This window comes from Chiloscyllium plagiosum, unplaced genomic scaffold (genome assembly GCF_037043375.1).
Source record: "Chiloscyllium plagiosum isolate Xiang-an unplaced genomic scaffold, Cpla_swu_hap1 HiC_scaffold_12, whole genome shotgun sequence".
NCBI classification, from domain to species: Eukaryota; Metazoa; Chordata; class Chondrichthyes; order Orectolobiformes; family Hemiscylliidae; genus Chiloscyllium; species Chiloscyllium plagiosum.
In genome coordinates, this window is record NW_028270150.1 from 39,390,745 (window position 1) to 39,413,628 (window position 22,884).

At 40.7% G+C, this 22,884-nt stretch overlaps 2 protein-coding genes across 3 annotated transcripts in view; both read left to right on the top strand.

Moving 5' to 3' along the window:
* LOC122555264 (NXPE family member 3-like) overlaps positions 1–14,814 on the top strand; it is a 31,159-nt gene extending 16,345 nt beyond the window's left edge. For both annotated transcript variants that reach the window (XM_043701083.2, XM_043701084.2), the window contains exons 4-6: positions 3,230–3,303; positions 10,202–10,411; positions 14,171–14,814. In XM_043701083.2, coding sequence (XP_043557018.2) covers positions 3,230–3,303; positions 10,202–10,411; positions 14,171–14,715 — 829 coding nt within the window. In that variant the 3' untranslated portion in view covers positions 14,716–14,814. The remainder of the gene's footprint in view (positions 1–3,229; positions 3,304–10,201; positions 10,412–14,170) is intronic.
* A 145-nt stretch (positions 14,815–14,959) lies between these two features.
* The window catches only part of LOC122555265 (NXPE family member 3-like), a 69,687-nt gene continuing 61,762 nt past the window's right edge, over positions 14,960–22,884 (top strand). Inside the window, exon 1 of the mRNA XM_043701085.2 lies at positions 14,960–16,042. The gene's annotated coding sequence lies outside the window, so the exon portion shown is untranslated. The remainder of the gene's footprint in view (positions 16,043–22,884) is intronic.

Here is a 22,884-nt window from a genome sequence, read left to right on the forward strand (position 1 = left end):
CCCCCTGTCCTTAACTCAAAAATGTTCCAACCTCTAACCTCCTGGGCCTGTTCATGTGGGCATTCTTGACCTTTTTTCTTACAGTTAATTGCTGGCTATGGTCAGAATGAAGACATTGATGGGATGACCACATTTATTACTGATCCGATTTCATTGGCAATGAGAATGTAGTGACTGTTCTTCTAACAATAGAACATGCAATTGCACCATCCAAGGGCATTTCAGAGACTTTAAAAGTTGCCTATTAAGTGAAAATGTCACTATCATCACTGGACTATTAATCCCCAGAGACCTAGGAAATGTCTGGGGACTTGGTTCAAATCCTATCACGGTTGATGGTGGAATTTGAATTCAATAAAAAACTGGGATTAAGAGTCTAATGATGACCATGAATTCATTGTTGATTATCAGAAAAACCCATTTGTTCACTAATGTCCTTTAGGGAAGGAATCTGCTATCTTTACCTGGTCTAGCCTACACGTGGCTCCAGACCCACAGCAATTTGGTTGACTCTCAACTGCCATGTGTGATGGGAAATAAATGCTGGCCTATCCAGGAATACCCTCATCCTGTAAATGAATTTAAAAAGGCAGCAGTTGAAGATATCCTTCCATGGAGCAGCATTAGACTGAGTCCATTTGAGACTTTTCAACTAAATACAGCTTGAGTAATTATGGTTCTGAAGCTAAATCATAAACCAACAGATTTATAGTATGTAGCTCTGAAACTTGCATTTGAACTCTGCATTTGAATTCCAATCTTGTTAGTCTAATATCAATCAGACAATGTCCAAATGTAGCAAGAGCTGGATGATATCCAGGCTTGTTTTGATACATGACAAGTAACTTTCACACAAGACAAGTGACAGACAACAAGAGAGAATATAACTATTGTATCCTTAACATTGCATGGTAATACCATTGCTGAATCTCACCATCAGCAACCTGGGGCTTTCCATTGAGCAGAAAGTGAACTGGACTAACCATAAAAATATCATGGTTACAAGAACTGGTAAGAGATTAGGAATCCTGCAGCACATATCCCACCACCTGACTATGCAAAGCCTAATCATGATCAACAAGACAAATCATGAGTGTGATAGAATATTCTCCATTTGCCCAAATGAATGCAATTCCAACAACAGTTAAAAAACCTGATTCTCCAAGACAAAGCAATATGCTTGATTGAAACCACATCCACAGCCAATCACTTACTCCACCAACGACGCACAATGTACGGTCTGTAAGATAACTGCAGAAATTCACAAAGGCTTCTTAGACAGTACCTCGTAAATCCATAACTACAACCAAATGGATGGATAATAGCAGTAAATAAATAGGGCACCACCACTAAGTTCCTGCATGTTTCCCCAAAACCATTCACTTTCCTAACTTGGAGATATCTTACCACTCCTTTCGTGTCAACTGAGTCAAATTCCTAGAACTCCCTCCCAAACATTGTTGGGAGTTTACCTATATCAAAGTGTGGCAGAAGTCCAAGAAGGTAGCTCACCAGCACTGGCCAGTCAGTGATGCCTAGATCTGATGAGTAATTAAGAAACACTATCTTTTATATAGCACATTTTCCATCCTTGGACAACTCAAATAAATTCATAGCCAACAAAGTGTCTTAGATATTTGTGTGCAGAAATTGCTTTTGCAATGTAATGAAATGTGATACCAATATTAGAACACTACAATGTTCGACAAAAGCAAAGAACTAAATAAGTGGATCATGTTTCAGTGATGCTGATTAAAGGATCAATATCAAGCAGGACACAGATAGACATCCTTTTCTTCCATGGACTCTTCTATTTCAGTTTTGAGAGTATGTGAAGGGGCTTGGTTTAACATCTCTGAAAAGCAACAATCTCCACCAAGTGCTTTGTTCAAGTGCTGGGGCTGCACAACTTCTTGGTTCATGGACAAGAATGCTATTCTGACACCTATAGCATGGCCACTAAATTTGCACAACCTGCTGCAGACCAAAGAGAGCAGAATTTTTGAAGATGTTGTGATGGCAGTTGAACAAAACCTCTCCATGCCTGCCCTCAATCACTTAACTCAACAATGTGATGCTGTACATCCCAAAGCCTGGCAGATCATATAAAATAGCATGCCCTTTGGCTATTCGCAAACAGGTGAGGTACTGACCACACACAACATGGCTGAGATTGCAAAACTTGCAACACAGCATCTAACATGATTTGATTTATTTTTTTGTTACAAAATACAATGAGAAGGGTTATATTGTATGGTGTGGCCATCATCTGGCACCATCTTAAAGCACAGAAAAATAAACCAAAACACAGAATATTAAGGCAGAAAAATGAAGAACTAAAGAAGAAGTGTTCGCCTTTACAGTCCTGCTTATTAAGTGTTCCATCATGGGCCATAGGCCTGGTGGCCAGGCTCAAGTACCCTTTGCCACACAGCCACTACCAGAATGCAAGTTGCCAATCTTGGACGCCATCCCACCATCTCACTATCATGAGCCCCTGATGGACCACACCAAAGCAGATGCTACTGGGTACCGCATTGGTATAAACCCAACTCCACCACGGCCATGAGTCTGTATCGTGCCCAACTCGTCAATGCAACCACTGCTGATGGTGCCAGATTTCATCCTGGACCCAAACTCAACCTCTCACCACCTCCACGAATCTGTGCTGGGCTCAGATGCCACTGGAAACCCAAATGCACCTCTTCCGTCATCACCAGGAGGGATAAGTAAAATAAATGACAAAAAGAGGGGAAAAAAAACACAAGAAAAGAGAGAAAAAAGAAAAGCAATGAAATGAAAACTGGATGGAATGGCTGAGCCCAGAAGTCAGAAGCCCTACCCACCACCATACTGGAAGGATCACATTAGATGTGATTTTGTCATTGTTCTTTTTCTGGAGAATCTTGAATGTGCAGAGAATTATGCTGACAATTACAGCCATCCGAGTTCACAGTGGTGTCACAGACACAATACCAGAAGTTAAATACATTAATTCAAGGGACCCCCATTCTTTCCAGATAAAAAGAACATATACACACGCTGAGCCATTTCACCACTACAAACTAGTTAGCAGCCATTCACTGGTTCATTTCTCAGACAATGCCCTGACTAATCAGAGTCAAACTATTTGATTTATAATTTAAATACGATCATTTTCCAATCATACAAGCTAATAATTCTTTCCATGAAGATGAAACATGCAATAATAACAATCATATATTTTCAGTCAGGTCAATGTCAAGAAGCCCATATTGCCCAGTGGCCTGGCTCATGTAACTGTAAAGCCTTCACCCCATGCAGGTAAGAGAAGTCTGAATTACTATGCTGATGAGGGGATAGGCAGTGTCAGATATTAGATGGAACATGAGGTAGTTCTTTGCGAACACTTAAACATGAACGGCTCTCTTGTTTAAGTATAATTTAGTCAGTTACCTCATTTATTATCTACTGAGCATAATCATCTTTTATAACTTCTTTAGTGTGAATAGGGTGCTTTTCGACAAATCTTGTGGCACAGTGGCTCAGTGGTTAGCACTGCTGCCTCATAGCACCAGGGGCCCAGGTTCAATTCCCGCCTCGGGCAACTCTCTGTGTGGAGTTTGCACATTCTCCCCGTGTCTGTGTGGCTTTTCTCCCACAGTCCAAAGATGTGCAGGTCAGCTGAATTGGATGTGCTGTAGTGTTAGGTGCATTAGTCAGGGTGAATGTCGGGGCATGGGTCTGGGTGGTTGCTCTTTGAAGGGTCAGTGTGGACTAGTTGGGCTGAAGGGCCTGTTTCCACATTGTAGGGAATCGAATCTTGATAAGTTTGCATTCATTTGAGTAACACAGTTACAGTGCGCCTATTGTTACTGTAGAATCCCTACAGCATCACATACAATGAATTGGATTTAATCAGCCCTCTGGGGACAGCTTGAGATGGGAGTGCAGTAAAAGTAAAAAGGCGAAGTAATGCCTTCTTTCTTCTTGTTGCTATGTAATTGTAACAGTGGCGGTAAAGGTGAAGAACAAGTCCGCACAGTACCTAATTAGTGCTCAGTCGAGTGAACGTTCTTGACACAGTGAGTTAATTGTCCCTGAAACTGCCATGCGACATCACTTAGTCCACAGAGCACTAAACCCTGGCCAATAATTGACTTGATATGGAAGGCAGGCATCCTGCGAAACAATGCTCTCATTTGCTTTCTGTAGTGTCAGAATCAGACACAGAGCCTCTCGTGTAACACTGGTTGTGTTCCTGCTTCTGATCTAGAAGGCTTGGGTTTGAGCCTCTCCTACTCCAGAGCGATGTAGTAACACATTTGGAGAGGAATTTTAAAAAAAATTCAGAACCAGCATAATGACACTCAGGATCTGACTGGGTATAGTCACTTCAAATTTTACATTGAAACCGGAGGGTCATAATGTTACCCGTGGACAAAATATTGTTAAAGTTAGGCTGTTGAAATTATTGGAATCTTCTGCTGAATATTGTTAAATTAGTTAACTACATGGACTTCTGGACTGACATCTGAATTGAAACAGAAACATAAAAATATAATGTGTATTACCAAAATAAAGTATAGAAAAAAAGTGCAGAAGTCAAGCGGTTTATAGATGGGCTAGGACCCATTCAGTTGGGTAGCTATTTATTAGCTTGAATCAGTTAATAGGCAGAAAACTGTGAGGGGGAGAAGCATTTCTGGGTTGCCAGGCTGTAACTGGCTCTATACAGCAAGGCAAAAGTGAGGACTGCAGATGCTGGAGATCAGAGTCTAGATTAGAGTGGTGCTGGAAAAGCATAGCAGGTCAGGCCGCATCTGAGGAACAGGGAAATCGATGTTTCGGGCAAAAGCACTTCATCAGGAATGAGGCCTCCTCTACAGCAAGGGCCACTACCTGAGCCACAGTTACATATAAACAAGAGTGAGGTATTAAATGAGCAACTAAATATAACCTGTACAGTTTTGCTGATATTACAAAGTTAAATTGGAAAGTAAATGCGAGAGGAATGTGAAGAGGTGGCACAAAGACATAGCTGGGTTGGCTCAGTACAAATGAAAAATAAGAATCATTTTCGAACGATGAGGATTTGGAAGATGAGCAAGCTTTTGTTACAAAAGGACTACATGACAAACAATAAAGGAGGAGTCTCCAGGCGTTGTGCTTAGCCTGAGGATCACCATGCCTCTGGTGATGTCAAGAAGGCAGGACCTTTATGTTGAGGTTGGTGAGTGCAGGAATTGAACCCACACTGTTGGCATTTACTAGTGGCCCAAGCCAGCTGTCCAGACAACTGAGCTAACCAACTACCATTCAACCAAGCATTTAAAATTAACATGATGGAACTTGAAAAGTGCAGCAACAATCTTAATCAGTACACAAGCCTGAATTCCTTTTTATGATCCACAGCAAGCATAGCTCCAATCCCTCACACTGACCAATCTGATACCCAATCACTGTTAAAGCCAGCATTGAACTTGCCCCACCCCACTCTACCACTTCCCAATCATCTGATCAATCCCTGCTCAACCTCAAACTATCTAGGGCATCAAAACGTACATCCACAACATCTGACAGCACCCTGACTACTGTCCCAATATTCAACACCCAACCATTACCCTTATACCCAATCGGAACCATACCACATCCAATCCCCTCCCGCAACACCCACCCAACACCAAGCTCATCCTACCATCTCACTCACTTTCCTGACGCTGACAAAAAATTGTTGAAGTTAGGCTGTTGCAATGGTTGGAATCTTCTGCTGAATATCATTAAGCTAGTTAACTACATGGATTTCAGGCCTGACATCTGAATTGGAATAGAAACATAAGAATATAATATGCATTACCAAAATAAAGTATAGGAAAAAGTGTAGAATTCAAGCTGTTTATAGATGGGTTAAGACTCATTCAGTTGGGTAGCTAACTGAATGCCCTCACCCACCTGCCAATCAAGCCCCTTAAACATTCTTAAAGAGTTTGACAAAGAACATTCTGAGAAAACATTTCTTCTGGCTAGGTAGCTTGGAATACTAAGTCACAGTCATAAAAAAAGAACTGGGGTGGGGAGGAATTCAATAAACATTTAAAATTTAAACCTACAGGCCTCCAAACAGTAGTCAGGAGCTGGGGCACAAGATACACCAGGAGATAGAAAAGATGTGTAGGAAAGGCAAAGTTACAGTGATCATGGAGGATTTCAATATGCAGATGAACTGGGAACATCAGGTTGGTAGTGGATTGCAAGAAAAGGAATTTGTGGAATGTCAATGAGATGGCTTTTTGGAGCGGCTTGTGATGGAGCCCAATAGGGAACAGGCAATACTGGATTTAGTGTTGTGCAATGAGGCAGACTTAATCAGGGAGCTGAAGGCGAAGGAACCCTTAGGAGGCAGTGATCGTAATATGATTGATTTTGCGCTGCAATTTGAGAGGGAGAAGATAGAATCAGGGGTAACAGTATTACAGCTGAATAAAGACAACTACAGAGGCATGAGGGAGGAGCTGGGTGGAATTGACTGGGAGAGGAGCCCAACAGGAAAGACAATGGAACAGTAATGGCAGGAGTTTCTGGGAGTAATTCAGGAGACACAGCAGAGATTCATTCTAAGGGAAAAGAAGTATGGTACAGGGAGGATGAGGCAACCATTGGCAGACTAGGGAGTCAGGGATAGCATAAAAGCAAAAGGGAAAGCATGTAATGTGACCAAGGGCAGTGGGAAATTAGAGGATTGGGAAGCTTACAAAGACCAATTGGGGGCAACAAAAAAAGAATTAAGGAGAGAGAAGATTAAATATGAGGGTAAGCTAGCCAATAATATAAAGGAAGACTGTAAAATTGTCTTTAGATGTATAAAAGGACAAAAGAGAGGCAAAAGTGGACATTGGGCCACTGGAAAATGATGCTGGAGAGATAGTAGTGGTGGAAAACAAGGAAATGGCTGAGGAATTGAATAATTACTTTGCATCAGTCTTCACTGATGAAGATAATAGTTACATCCAAAAAGTTAAAGATAGAGAGGTGGCAGAGCTGAGCATGGCTGCCATCATCAAAGAGAAGGTGCTAGAAAAACTGAATGGCCTGAAGGTGGATAAATCACCTGGACCAGATGTACCCAGAGTTCTAAGGGAGATAGCTGAAGTGATAATGGGAGTATTAGTGGTAATCTTTCAGGAATCACTAGAATCAGGAAGGGTCACAGAGGGCTGGAAAATTGCTAATGTGACACCGCTGTTTAAAGTGGGAGTAAGGCAAAAGACAGAAAATTACAGACCGATTAGCCTAACCTTGGTCATGAGTAAGGCCCTGGTGAAGGTTGAGATTTCTGAATACTTGGAAGTGCATGGTAAAATAGGACAACATCAGCATGGTTTCATCAAGGGGAAGTCATGCCTGACAAATCTTCTAGAATTCTTTGAGCAAGTAACAAGCAGGTTAGACCAAGGAGAGTCAATAAATACTATTTACCTGGACTTCAAGAAAACCTTTGACAAGGTGCCGGACAGGAGATGCCGGACAGGAGTAAGATAAGGGCTCACAGTGTTAGAGGCAAGGTAGTAGCATGGATAGAAGCTTGGCTGTCCAGCAGAAAGCAGAGAGTGAGGATAAAAGGGTCCTTCTCAGGATGGCAGCCGGTGACTAGTTCTGCAAGGCTCAGTGTTGGGACCATATAATTTCACTTTATACATTAACAATCTAGATTAAAGAACTGAGGGCATTCTGGCTAAGTTTGCAGATGATACAAAGATCAATAGAGGGACAGGTAGCACTGAGGAGGCAGGGAGGCTGCAGAAGGATATAGACAGGTTAGGAGAGTGGGCAAAGAAGTAGCAGATGGAGTACAATGTCCGAAAGTGTGAATAGAGACATGGACATGGACTTGGGAAGAAAATTCAGAAGTCTGAAGTACAAAGAGACTTGGGAGTTCTAGTGCAGAATTCTTTCAAGGTAAACTTGCAGGTTGAATCAGTAGGAAGGAAGGCAAATGCAATGATGGTATTTATTTTGAAAGGACATGAATCTAAAAGCAGGGATGTACTTCTGAGGCTCTATAAGGCTCTGATCAGACCACAATTGGAGTACTGTGCACAGTTTTGGGCCCCATATCTCAGAAACGATGTACTGGCCCTCGTGCATGTTCAAAGAAAGTTCCTCGTGGGAGTCATCGATGTAGCGGAGGAAAAGGTGGGGGGTGGTGCCAGTGTTGCTGTTTCAGAGAACACCTCTGGGACACCCGGACCAACCAACCCAACCACCCCGTAGCCCAACACTTTAACTCCCCCTCCCACTCCACTAAGGACATGCAGGTCCTTGGACTCCTCCATCGCCAGACCATGGCAACACGACGGTTGGAGGAAGAGGGCCTCATCTTCTGCCTGGGAACCCTCCAACCACAATAGATGAACTCAGACTGCTCCACTTTCCTCATTTCCCCACCCCCCACCTTGTCTCAGTCAAATCCCTCGAAATCAGCACCGCCTTCCTAACCTGCAATCATCTTCCTGACCTCTCCGCCCCCACCCCACTCCGGCCTATCACCCTCACCTTGACCTCCTTCCACCTATCGCATTTCCAAAGCCCCTCCCCCAAGTCCCTCCTCCCTACCTTTTATCTTAGCCTGCTGGACAAACATTCCTCATTCCTGAAGAAGGGTTTATGCCCGAAACGTCAATTCTCCTGTTCCCTGGATGCTGCCTGACCTGCTTGCTTTTCCAGCAACACATTTCCAGCTCTGATCTCCAGCATCTGCAGACCTCACTTTCTCCTTGGAACATATCCCCCAGGGATACGGGGGGAACCACTGTACCATTCCACTGTAGCAAGCAGAATGGAGACAGTTATTTTGTAGACAAATATTCAATAATGACCATAAGTTTTTTTTCTTTTGTTGTTTATTATTTCATATAGAAACCTAGCTCTTGTTCGTCTATTTTTTGACTCATACCGAGCATGAATTTCATCCCCTTGAATTTCATCCCCTCGAAAACAATACCTTGAGTGTTAGTCAACCCCCTAATTTCAGCTTATAAAAAAAGTCTTCAAATTTCAACCTTTACACAAGTATATATGGTAAATAAGTTGAAATAGGCTTTACTGAATCATGGATGCAAAATAGCCATGGCTGGAAGTCGAATAATCAAAAGTACATTTCAGAGGGATTGACAAAGAAAGAAAAGGCATGTTCTTTGAAAAGGTACAGAGTAGGTTTACCCAGAATTGTTCTGTGAATGACAGTGGAGAAACTAGGATTATTCTCCTTGGAGCAAAGAAAATAAAAGAGAGATTTGATGGAGATGTACAAGATTATGACAAGGTTAGATATGGTAGATTAAAAGTTGTTCATATTAGCTGACAAAGTACTAGGTGACGCAGATTTAGGGTTTTGGACAAATTGACAAGGGGGTTTGTGGAAAAGAACTTTACACCATCTTCTGCCTCCATACCTCTTTCATTATCCTCTTGCTATCTCAATAAGATACAATGGGACCAAAAATCCTCAAACTCTCTCAGTCAATGAGGCAATGGTGACACAGATTTCGTCATCCAAAGCTGAAATGTGAGACTGACTTGAATGCTTTCTGGGGAGATGGATGGTAGTAGGCCAAGTGGCCTACTTCAAAAGAATGACACTATGACTGTGTTTGAATGCTTCGGATCAGGTATTTTCCATGGAATGGAAGTGATGCCACACTAGAATGTGACTAGGAGTAGGTGGTGGCAAGTCACTAAAGACAGAGCCAAAGTGTCCAAAGATTGAAAAACAATGGACGCTTGTGTGAAATACATACCTGATTTTAAAATAAGCATTTGTTTTAGCATGTACATCTTTTGGGGTGTTTTGTTTAAACAGTTTCCAAGAAGTAAACAATTATTCCAGTGTATTCCGATGGTCAGATTTCCTATTTTCAGTTTTCTCATGACAGGCAGTGAGCTCACTGTGGTCTCTAAGCTTTCCGAATAAGTTTTTTCTTAAAATGTGGAGGAGTTTAGAAAATGCCTTGCCAGCCATTTATCTGAACATATAGCTACTAATTAGACATTGCTACCTATTGCTTTAAATGCACAATACTAGGGTGGTTGAGAATTTCCAATTGAAAATCTTTAGTCTTGAATGTTACATATTTTTCATTCTCTACTCATATGTATGTTTAAGGCCTGTATTAGTGTTTACGTATCTTAGCTCATGTTTCAGTCTTGCCTTTCCAATTCTCAGGTAAAGATCTCAGAGAATGTGTCCCCGGCAAGCCGTTGCTTTCACCAGCTGGATTTTATTATCAGGACAAATGGATGTCAACAAGCTGTAACATCCGACGTTTTGACACTCCTGTAGTTATCACAGACTGTCTCCGTGGGAAAAATGTTTATATTCTTGGAGATTCTACTATCCGCCAGTGGTTTGAATATTTGACTGAATTTGTGTCAGGTTAGGCTCAGCTATTGCTCTGACATTTTTGTATTGTGTTGAAATCTGCTTTACATGTTATTTATAACTCAATCTCAAGCAAATATCATAAACTTCTCAATCAGCATCTATTTACTCGAGTATTTAAATTTATGAATCTTGGTGAATTGTCATTTGTGCACAATACACTTTTGGGCAAAATCCATATACCATAGTTTGTAAATAGGTTGAGTACAAATAAAATGATTTTGAGTTGAGCAGAATAAATGATTACATATAATGTGGATAACCTTTTAAGGAAACAGTATAAAATGGTTGATGACAAATCAACTACGTGTTGTCCATCACTTCAGAGTTTTATTTCCATTGAATTCAACTGGAAAAATCTAATTCTAAATTCCTGACAAGTAACTCTAGTTAGAAGATTTATGAATAAACATATGCAAATAGACCTGCCAAGTTCCTTGTTTCTGTACTCATTTGCTCATGATTATATAAAAAGATAAATAGCCAATGTGCAGGGTAAAATATTGGAAAATAGGATTCGAATTAATAACGTTGGCATGGAGATGGTAATGCTGGGTTAAATGACATCCTCCTGCATTGACATTTCTGGGATTCTATAATCAACAATAGTACATTAAAAATTTTCAAATTAAAGCAAGGTGCTGTGGATTCTGGAAACCTGAAATAAATACAGGGAATGCTGGAGAAACTCAGTAGGTCTGGAAAGCGAAACAGAGTTAACATTCTGAACCTGGCATAACTGTTCTTACATTACATCTCTCATTAGAAATCTTGTACCTCCTGTCGATCATCTTAGTTTCTGTGGCAAAATTTTGTTGCAATTGTCCACCACCATTTCCCATAATGAATTCCTATTTGTAGTTATTAAACTTGCTTCCAAATAAACTTGTAATTCTGCAAATGCACCAGCCATTAAATATGCCACTGTAGAACTTTAGTTTTTATAACCCAGCATCTTCAATATTAGAAAAGGCCTTACATTTCAACACGTAAGCTTCTATGCTTCCCCAAATGGTGTAGAAAGTTTTTTCAAATTGCTTATACATAACAGCAAATGAAAACATTCTATAACACTAAGGATATGCAGATGGTGATATAATTTAATCTATCTGCACAGCTGCCTTTTTTTCATTCATTCATGGGACGTGGGCATTGCTGGCTAGGCCAACATTTAATGCACCAGGTTGAGTGAGAGGGGTCTTGTAAACTTCCTTCTTGAACCATTCCACAGTCCATTTGCATGATGTGCAAATGGTGGTAAAATAGTTCTTAACACACTAATCCAATTATTCCTTATCTTCTATGTATTTTACATTTCTCAGTTCACTGCATTCTTTGGAGAACAGATATTTTCCTAATCAATCTCTTCAGAGTTGAGATGTTATAACACACATCTGGAGCAAAATGGGACTGAACCAGGCTCCCTCATTCACAAGTAGGCTCACTACCACTGTAGAATAAGAGCCCTCCTTCCTCATCTTCTAACCTCACTTTAAATATAGGCAAAATGTTGGATAATTACAACCAAATCCATCTCACTGAAAAATTAATTTTAAAGCAAAGTGAAATTGTGTATTTTGTAAAATCAGTGACCAACCTAATTGCATTATTTCCCATTGTCAGTGCCATTGAATGACAACAGATATCTTACCAAAGTCTTGGATATACCCTCTCTTCCTGAGTAAACTGCTACCTTTGCCATGATTTCTTTTGTCATTCTTTTATTAGACTCAAAGAAAGATGGAAATTTATAGCAGTAGAGGTGATAATTTAATCTATCTGCACAGCTGCCTTTTTTTCATTCATTCATAGGATGTGGGCATCGCTGGCTAGGCCAACATTTAATGCACCAGGCTGAGTGAGAGGGCTCTTGTGAACTTCCTTCTTGAACCACTCCACAGTCCATTTGGTGTAGGTAAGCCCTAATACTGCAGTGATGTCCTGGAGCTGAGATGACTGACCTCCAGCAACCACAACCATCATCTTTCATACTCAGTATGACTTCAACCAGGGGAAAATCTTCTTCGATTCACATTGACCCTAGCTTTGTTGGGACCTCTTGTTGCTATATTTTGTCAAATGTGACCTCGATGATAAAGACAGTCATTCTCAACTGAACTCTGTAGTTCAGGCCATGGTAATCCATGTTAAGGCTGTAATGAAGTAAGAAGTTGAGTGGCCCTGGGGGAATCCAAAATGAGGGTTTAGTAAGCAAAGTTTGGTGACCAAGTGCTGTTTGATCCCGTCCACCACTTGCTTATGATCAAAAGTAATCTGATGGAATGGTATTTGACTGGGCTGGATTTGTCCTACTTTTTCACTACAATATATAACTGGGAAGTTTCCCAGATTGTTGGGTAAAAGTCATTGTTGTAACTGTACTGGAACAGCTAAATGTAAAAGTTATCTGATTAGTTAAACTTGCAAATTCTTTCCCATAGCACTGCAAATTCTTCTTTTTCTAATACACATTCAAATTTCTTCTGTAAGTTCCTTTTGAATCTGCTTCTATCATCCAATCAGGCAATGCACTCTAGACTTACTGCATGAGAACATTCTTATTATTATCCTGTCCTGCAGTAGATCATTTGTCATTTAATTAAATTCTATGTCTACTGGGTACAACCTATTTGTCAGCAGAAACTATTTCCCTTTACTACAGTATCAAACCCATGATAACTTTGGACATCTCTATTAAAGTAGCACTTAACTTTCACTGCTCTAAGGAAAATAATCACATCTTCTCTAGTCTTTCCAATTAACTGAGGTGCCTTATTTATTGTATTATTCTGATAAATCTCCTCTAAATATCCTACCTACAATATGCCAACCAGTGTTTTATGAAGGGGATTACCATAATTTTCTTGCCTTGTTATACTATGCTTCCATATGTATTTTAATAGTTTCATCAACTAGTCCTATCACCTTCAAAGTTTTGTATGTGAATCCCCACATATCTCTGTTTCTGCACCCTTATTAAGTTTGTATTGTTTAATTTTTATGGCCTTTCTTAATTCTTACTTTCAAATTGCGTTACTGTTGCACAGTATAACATAAAAGCTAATGTATATGGAAAATTAAGTTCTAAATTTTTAATAGACTCATATTTAGAAATGAATTAACTTAAAAGGATTTTAAAAAGGACCTTCGAAACATTCCTTGTGATGTCCTTATAATAGATTGCAGAGCAGACTCCCAAAGGCAAAGCAGAGACTTTGGATTGAAGGTAAAGTGGGAAAGTATCTACTTCTTACCTTGCGTACAAATGTCAAGATAAGTTCATTCAGATAGTGGTAATCAGGATCAAAAGAAACAACAAACTGCCTTATAACTTCTCTAATATATATAGAGAGAATAGGCATCCTAAGAATGATGTTATTTGTCTTGACTGAACTGATGGAGGTCATACCGAATCATTCACAAATCCCTCAATGAAGGGGAAATGAAGAGCATAAAGCTATTCTTTCTCACTGAAGATAGTCAATAAAAACAGAGAGTATATGTGCACCATCATATGAACGTATCAAAAAAGTCACTTGTTTAAACAAGTTGAGCTGGACATTCCACTTTATGGTTGTAAAGACTTTTTTGTGTTCAGTGAAAATACCAGGATTAATGTTTGTGATAATATAATAAAGTATGGTGTGGGACTTCTAGCATGATTGAATGAAGACTGATTGGATAGGGTAGTGCGACGAGAAGATATGAATCTATTTTGATAATGTGACACTAATTATATAGTATCTGTTTTAGGTCTGAGGAAGTTTGATCTTGGCAATCTGAGAAAGGCGGGGCCACATCTCGCTTTGGATATAGACAACAAGATCAAGATGGAATACTATGCTCATGGAACACCGATCCGAATCCTCCCCGTTTCAAATCAGGATCTGCCATTCATCGCAAATAAACTGGATGAGATTAAAGGTGGAAAGAACACTGTTATAGCCTTCACCATTTGGTGTCATTTCAACACTTTCCCAGTTGAACCATACATCCGCAGGCTCCAGAACATCCGCAGGTCAATTCTACGATTGCTGGAAAGGAGCCCAGATACACTGGTTGTAATAAAGACTGCCAATGTCCAGGCCCTTCCGCGGGACGTCAGTCTCTACAACAGTGACTGGTATTCCTATCAACTTGACTTAGTGATGAGAAAGATGTTTGAGGGCATCAACGTGGCATTTGTGGATGCCTGGGAGATGACAATAGCACATTACCTACCTCATGAATTACATCCCAAAAGCATCATTATAAAGAATGAAATAGAAGTATTTCTTTCATATGTGTGTCCATTGTAAAAGTGTTAAATGTCATTTTAAATTTGTTTCAATAGTTTTCAGTTATCATGAAATTTCAATTGATTTAAAGTACAATAAAAAATTACAATGCCATCAAAACTCCTAAATTTTGGAATGTCAAAGTTGAATATGAATTGCAGTTATTTCCATTGTGGTTCTCCCTCAGTGGCATGACTGCAAAAAAAGGCAGTAAAACTGGTGAAGGAGACATAGTGGCATGACCTTTCTGTGTGCTTTAAAATGGAGCTCCAGTTCATCTATTACATTCATTTCCAAGTATTAGTATTTTTTTATTGACTTTTCCTCTAGGAATGGTATGGAATGAATCTTGACACAATAGTGTCAGAATCTTAGGTGGAAGTTTTGACCTGGAGAAAGATTCTTACATTAGGAGATACTCAGTCCCACGTTTGTCTTAACTTTCAATGCTTTACGTGACATAGCTAAATACAGGTTGCCCTTTCTTGCCATCCTTTAATGTGGGAGAAGTATATCTAGTGACTGTATAATTTTTTTAAACAATTTTGAACTCCAACTTTTGTGCTTATTCTCTATGCATTGGCCTCTATTCTAGTTTACTCTATTCTAAAAACCAGCATTTATGGTACAACAACTGCTTCAAAGTGAAATTGCTAGACTTATTGCTATCTTGCTGGTATTGCTCTGACTGCGGATATTTATTTGGGGAATTACAATGTGTTGCCGAGTATCCAGCTATTACAGACAGTTAGAAGTCTTTTAATCAAATCAAGCAAATATGATGCAGGTAAGCCCCAGTTGAAATCCTAAGGGACATGTGGATGAACTGTATAATCCCAATAAGTGACCCTCAAAGACCGATGCCAAAACTTTTGCCAATTCATTTTTTGTGGCTTCACAAATATTTCAGGCTCCACACATCCATGGCTCACACCATCTTACTACCACCCATTCCCACTCCCATTTACAGGCCCATATAGATGTGTAATTTATATTCACATATATTAATCTCTTTAGAATTAGGGTTTCAACCTAGTGGCATATGGGTATTGATTACTTTCATGAAGATTTCTTAAAAAAAAATGAAGTGCATTGGAAAATTGATCAAATCCAGCATGTGTCAGACAGCAACCTGAAGAAGGGTCACTGATCTGAAACATTGACTCTGCTTTCTCTCCACAGATGCTTCCAGACCTGCTGAGCTTCTCCAGTAATTTATGATTTTGTGTCCTTATATTCAATTTCAACAAGAACATGTGCAAAATGGAACCACAGTTTCTCAATCGATGGTCTTTTTTTTTACCCAAGCGAAATAATCAGTTCCTGGCCCTTCTAAACCAAACACAAGGTATACTTCTTAAATTATTTACTCTGTCCAGTTGTAAAGCTTTTACAATGCAAGTTTCCAATTTCACACCAAGGACTCTATCTGTCATACTGGTTATACAAAAAAAAGCTCCAGAAATACTAAAAAGTTGATTATTAACCTTTTCATACTAATGAAGCGATTTAGTTCCAAATTCAGTTTATAAACTAAATTATATTTATAAAAACCACATGCCTTACATTAAAGTGAGAATACCCTCGACGTTGGGTTGAACATTGTATGGAATATCCTAACATTGTTGGAAAGTATGTATGATGACTGCTATGAGCAGCAGATCATGATGTTTGCAGAAGTGACTCAGGAGTCTTTGACCTTTCTCTGCACACTCACTATGTGTCATCCTGTATGGGATCTTAGAACTTTCAACTAGTGGGGAGTCAGGCTACTCTTTTACCTGCCCACACCAATTTTTGCTCTTGAAGTCTCCTGCTAGCCAAGTCCAACTGGTTGACTTTAGGGTCATCCTGTTATTGTGTTATGCCTCACAGTCAGTAAACCTTTAAGAGACATATTATGTCAGTATACCTTTAGGGGTCATGCTCATGTGATCATTAATGTGTCATAACATAAAGCATTGAGGGTATGAATGTTTTAGACTTCATTTTAATTCAGGCTACTTAAAGCATGATGTGCTGAAGAAAATATATTGTTCTTTGTAACCAAACAGCTTAGGACACACCCAGCCACATGTGTTATGAAGGAGAAGATAAGCATTGCCACATCAGTGCTTAAAAATGTGTTGCTGGAAAAGCGCAGCAGGTCAGGCAGCATCAAAGGAGAAGGAGAATCGACTTCTTCAGGAATCGGCTTATGCCCGAAGCATCGATTCTCCTTCTCCTTTGATGCTGCCTGACCTGCTGCGCTTTTCCAGCAACACATTTTTAAGCTCTGATCCCCAGCATCTGCAGTCCTCACTTTCTTCTAATTGCCACATCAGTTACAAATACACTGCAAGAAGTAATTCTACAATTTGTTTTTGTTCATTTGCTGTAATATCTGAATCCTGAGGATCTTTATTGTTTAAGAACTCTGGTAAAAATATACAAGAACTGGAAAATTAAATCTTTTGCCACCAAGTTCTGAAGTTGTGACAGTGAAGGACAAGAAAATTGAGAGAAAGTCAATTTTCTGTACTTAATCAGCTTTCTGCTTGCAATAAAAGGCATGCTGCGGAGGTGCCAGTATTGGACTGGGGTGGACAAAGTCAGACGTCGCACAACACCAGGTCATATTCCAACCGGTTTGTTTAAAATCACAAGCTTTCGGAGGGTGGGTCCTTTGTAGATGAAGTGAAGAAGGAGAAGCGCTCCGAAAGCTTGTGATTTTAAATAAACCTGTTGGACTATAACATGATGTCATGTGGCATCTGACAATAAAAGCCAGGCAGTGGTAGTAGCCTATTGTATTTCTGCCAATAGAATACGACTTTCTAGTTATGGATTTATCTTGAAAAAATGGAATAGCGTATGGCCAAGAGATTATTCATCTTGACAATACTCGAATCTTCAAATGATCACATAGAACATAGAAGAATACAGCGCAGTACAGGCCCTTCGGCCCTCAATGTTGCGCCGATCCAAGCCCACCTAACCTACACTAGCCCACTATCCTCCATATGCCTATCCAATGCCCGCTTAAATGCCCATAATGAGGGAGAGTCCACCACTGCTACTGGCAGGGCATTCCATGAACTCACAACTCGCTGAGTAAAGAACCTACCCTTAACATCTGTCCTATACCTACCCCCCCTTAATTTAAAGCTATGCCCCCTTGTAATAGCTGACTCCATACGTGGAAAAAGATTCTCACTGTCGACCCTATCTAAACCCCTAATCATCTTGTACACCTCTATCAAGTCACCCCTAAACCTTCTTTTCTCCAATGAAAACAACCCCAAGTGCCTCAGCCTTTCCTCATACAATCTTTCTACCATACCAGGCAACATCCTGGTAAACCTCCTCTGCACCCGTTCCAGTGCCTCCACATCCTTCCTATAGTATGGCGACCAAAACTGCACACAATACTCCAGATGCGGCCGCACCAGAGTCTTATACAACTGCAACATGACCTCAGTACTCCGGAACTCAATTCCTCTACCAATAAAAGCCAGTACGCCATATGGCTTCTTCACCGCACTATTTACCTGGGTGGCAACTTTCAAAGATTTGTGTACATGGACACCAAGATCCCTCTGCTCATCCACACTACCAAGTATCCGACCGTTAGCCCAGTACCCCATCTTTTTATTACTCTTACCAAAGTGAATCACCTCACCCTTAGCTACATTGAACTCCATTTGCCACCTTTCTGCCCAGTTCTGCAGCTTATCTATATCCCGCTGTAACCTGCCACATCCTTCCTCACTGTCTACAACTCCTCCGACTTTCGCATCATCCGCAAACTTGCTCACCCAACCTTCTAACCCCTCCTCCAGGTCATTTATAAAAATGACAAACAGCAATGGTCCCAAAACAGATCCTTGCAGAACACCGCTAGTGAAGGCACTCCAAGATGAACCTTTGCCATCAACTACTACCCTCTGTCTTCTTCCAGCCAGCCAACTCCTAATCCAAACCTCCAACTCACCCTCAATGCCATACCTCCGTATTTTTTGCAGTAGTCTACCATGGGGAACCTTATCAAACACCTTACTAAAATCCATATACACCACATCTACCGCTTTCCCCTTGTTCACCTCCTTAGTCACCTTCTCAAAGAATTCAATAAGGTTTGTGAGGCACGACCTGCCCTTCACAAAACCATGCTGACTATCCTTGATCACATTATTCCTATCCAGATGTTCATAAATCCTATCCCTTACAATTCTCTCTAAAATTTTGCCCACAACAGAAGTGAGACTCACCGGCCTATAGTTACTAGGGTTATCCCTACTCCCCTTCTTGAACAAGGTAACCACATTTGCTAGCCTCCAATCTTCTGGCACTACTCCTGTAGACAACGAGGACATAAAAATCAAGGCCAATGGCTCTGCAATCTCCTCCCTTGCTTCCCAGAGAATCCTAGGATAAATGCCATCAGGCCCAGGGGACTTATCTATTTTCACCCTTTCCAGAATTTCCAACACCTCTTCTCTACATACCTCAAAGCCATCCATTCTACTTAATTGTGACTCAGTACTCACATTGACAACAATGTCCTGTTCCTGATTGAATACTGACGAAAAGTATTCATTCAGTGTCTCCCCAATCTCTTCAGCCTCCACACGCAACTTCCCACTACTATCCTTGACTGGACCTATTCCTAGAGGTAAAAACAATGACTGCAGATGCTGGAAACCAGATTCTGGATCAGTGGTGCTGGAAGAGCACAGCAATTCAGGCAGCATCCGAAGACAGGCAAAATCGACGTTTCAGGCAAAAGCCTATTCCTACTCTAGTCATTCTTTTATTCCTGACATACCTATAGAAAGCCTTAGGGTTTTCCCTAATCCTACCAACTAAGGACCTTTCATGTCCCCTCCTTGCTGCTCTTAGCTCTCTCTTCAGGTCCTTCCTGGCTACCTTATAACTCTCAATCGCCCCAATTGAACCTTCATGCCTCATCTTTACATAGGCCGCCCTCTTACATTTAACAAGGGATTCCAATTCCTTATTAAACCACAGTTCCCTCACACGACCCTTTCCTCCCTGCCTGACGGGTACATACTTATCAAGGACACTCAATAATTGCTCCTTGAACAAGCTCTACATATCAATTACACCCTTGCCTTGAAGCTTACTTTTCCAAGCCACACATCCTAAGTCATGCCTCACCGCATCATAATTTCCCTGCCCCCAGCTATAACTCTTGCCCTGCAGTGCACACTTATCCCTCTCCATCACTAGAGTAAAAGTCACCGAACTGTGGTCACTGTCCCCAAAGTGCTCACCTACCTCTAATTCTAACACCTGGCCTGGTTCATTACCCAGAACCAAATCCAGTATGGCCTCACCTCTTGTTGGCCTATCTACATATTGTGTCAGGAAACCCTCCTGCACACATTGGACAAATACTGACCCATCTAACGAACTTGAGCTATAGCTTTCCCAATCAATATCAGGAAAGTTAAAGTCCCCCATAACAACCACCCTATTACTTTCACTCTTCTCTTGAATCATCCTCGCAATCCTTTCTTCTACGTTTCTAGGACTATTAGGAGGCCTGTAAAAAACTCCTAACAGGGTGAGCTCACCTTTCCTATTCCTAACCTCAGCCCAAACTACCTCAGATGGCGAGTCTTCATCCATCGTCCTTTCCACAGCTGTAATACTATCTTTGACAAGCAATGCCACACCTCCCCCTCTTTTACCCCCACCTCTGACCCTACTAAAACATTTAAACCCTGGAACCTGCAACAGCCAATCCTGTCCCTGTTCTACCCATGTCTCCGTAATAGCCACAACATCGAAGTCCCAGGTACCAACCCATGCTGCAAGTTCACCTACCTTATTTCGTATACTTCTTGCATTGAAGTATACACACTTCAAACCACTTTCCTGTTTACAGGCACCCTCCTTTGAAATTGACGCCATGTTCCTAACCTCCCTACACTCCAGGTCCTGCACCCTAAAGCTACAGTCTGGGTTCCCATGCCCCTGCAGAGTTAGTTTAAACCGCCCCCAAGAGCACTAGCAAACCTCCCACCAAGGATACTGGTGCCCCTCAGGTTCAGGTGCAGACCATCCTGTTTATAGAGGTCCCACCTTCCCCAGAAAGAACCCCAGTTATCCAAATACCGGAATCCCTCCCTCCTGCACAATCCCTGTAGCCACGCATTTACCACTGAAAAAATCCATATGATATACAAATTAGTCTATTTTCAAGGCTTCTGCTCTACTCGACTTAATGCATCAACAAAGGCTAATTAAGATTTTATGGAATCATTGTTCTTGAAACATTTCATCAGGCTGTCAATGAAATGTTTTTGAAAGCAACCAATTATGTTCAGCGCTGTTTTATTCAATATTTTGATGAACTTCTGCTTAGCTCAATGAAAACTTTTATTCTTAATTTGAAGAACTTTTTACAATTACACAGATTCTATGTAATTGTACAGCATGCAAATAAATATAACTTAGTTTATCCTGAATGTAACAGTTTGATAGTGTGATGTTTGCAAGATTTTTTATGGGCAGGTAAGCAAATCAACAGGTCACAATATTGCAATCAATCTCTCAGTCCCATATAAGGATCATTATAACTGGGAAGGAACAAGTGTGGAGCGCACAAGGAAACATCTCCTTTTCCATCAATATAATTAACTCAAAACTGGAGGAAAAGTGAATCGCAGCATTAAATTTCACTTTCCTCCTTTTTTAGCCCACAGTAAGCAGCTAATTGTAGCACCTATACTTTGTCTTTGCTAACACTGAAATACAATCAGGTACAAATGTCTGTCCTAGACTGCCATAATCATTTGACCTCTACTATGAGGCAAACATCATGTGGGCAGATATCTTAAGCTTCTCTTCAATAAAATGCTTTTGTTTAACACTGTTGGCTTGTACCTTTTAAACATGGTGTCAGAAGAAGCGCTGAGATGAGTGTTTAGAGCTGAAATAAAAAACAAACAAGAGTTGTGAGCTGCCATACGAATAACAAGAATGGACTGATGATCATAGTGAAAGCATAGTTTGAGAGAATATTGTTACGCCAATTGCTGCAGTTCAAACTTCTGGAGATCTGAGGGAAAACTAAGGATTCTTCCTTGAACAATGGTAGAATTATGTCACTGCGATGGATTTGTTGAGCTAAACTGAATAAGTAAAAGTCACAACACTTCTATAACTGTTGGAACGAGATTTTCAAGACAAATTCCACTCTGAATGGGTTTCCTCCAGATGCTCTGTTTTTCTCCCCCAATCCAAAGAAATGTAGGCTAGATGATTTGACCATGCTAATAATATCCAGGGATGTGCAAGGCTAGGTGCATTAGCCATGGGAAATGCAGGGACAGGGTAGGGAGTGAGTCTGGGAGGGATGCTGTTCAGAGGGTCAGTGTAGACTCGATGGGCTGAATGGCTTGCTTCCAAACTGTAGAGATTCTATGATCCTTTCAAAAGTCTCTCTCAAACGCCGAAAAAAACAACAGGCAGCAGAATTTTTTAAAGCTTTGAAGGCATGCCTTCAACCCCAGGTGAGATTTTCATATGAACAGTACACATTCAACACAAGGGAAAAAATGTAAAATAGTCCATTGATCATGATGCAAACATCATTAACTCAATTTGCAGAATCCTGTGAATCTGAACAAGTAAAGGAGAAGCCAGCTAGATACAGGACTGTATTAGAAATAAGGAATCGAAAAGTGAAAAGGCCCTGACTGAGAGAAGACAAACTTGCAGTCAGAAATGTGACTGACCCATGTCTAAATGCTGAGGTTGTAAATTGACAGCTAGAGCACAATCATGGTAGAACAAACCAGCCTTGCCTTTTGCTGACAGGTACACCAGGCACAACAGGGAGGGTTATTGGGTCACAATGGTCATGTCTCTGACTCTGAGCCAGGAGGCCAGTAGCCCACCTTCTCCAGAGGTATGTAATAACACCTCTGAACAGGTTGTTTAGAAAGTATCTGGAACAATCAAAATGACTAGAATGAAAATAATACAGGAGATATTATGTCCAACATGAGGAAATCAATATTCTCACTGCAAAAAGATGAGTTATGTTGCGTGCAGGTGTATGGCTAAAATGAACTAGGAGAAAGTGAGGACTGCACATGCTGGAGATCAGAGTTAAGACTGTGGTGCTGGAAAAACATAGCAGGTCAGACAGCATCCAAGGAGCAGGAGAATCGATGT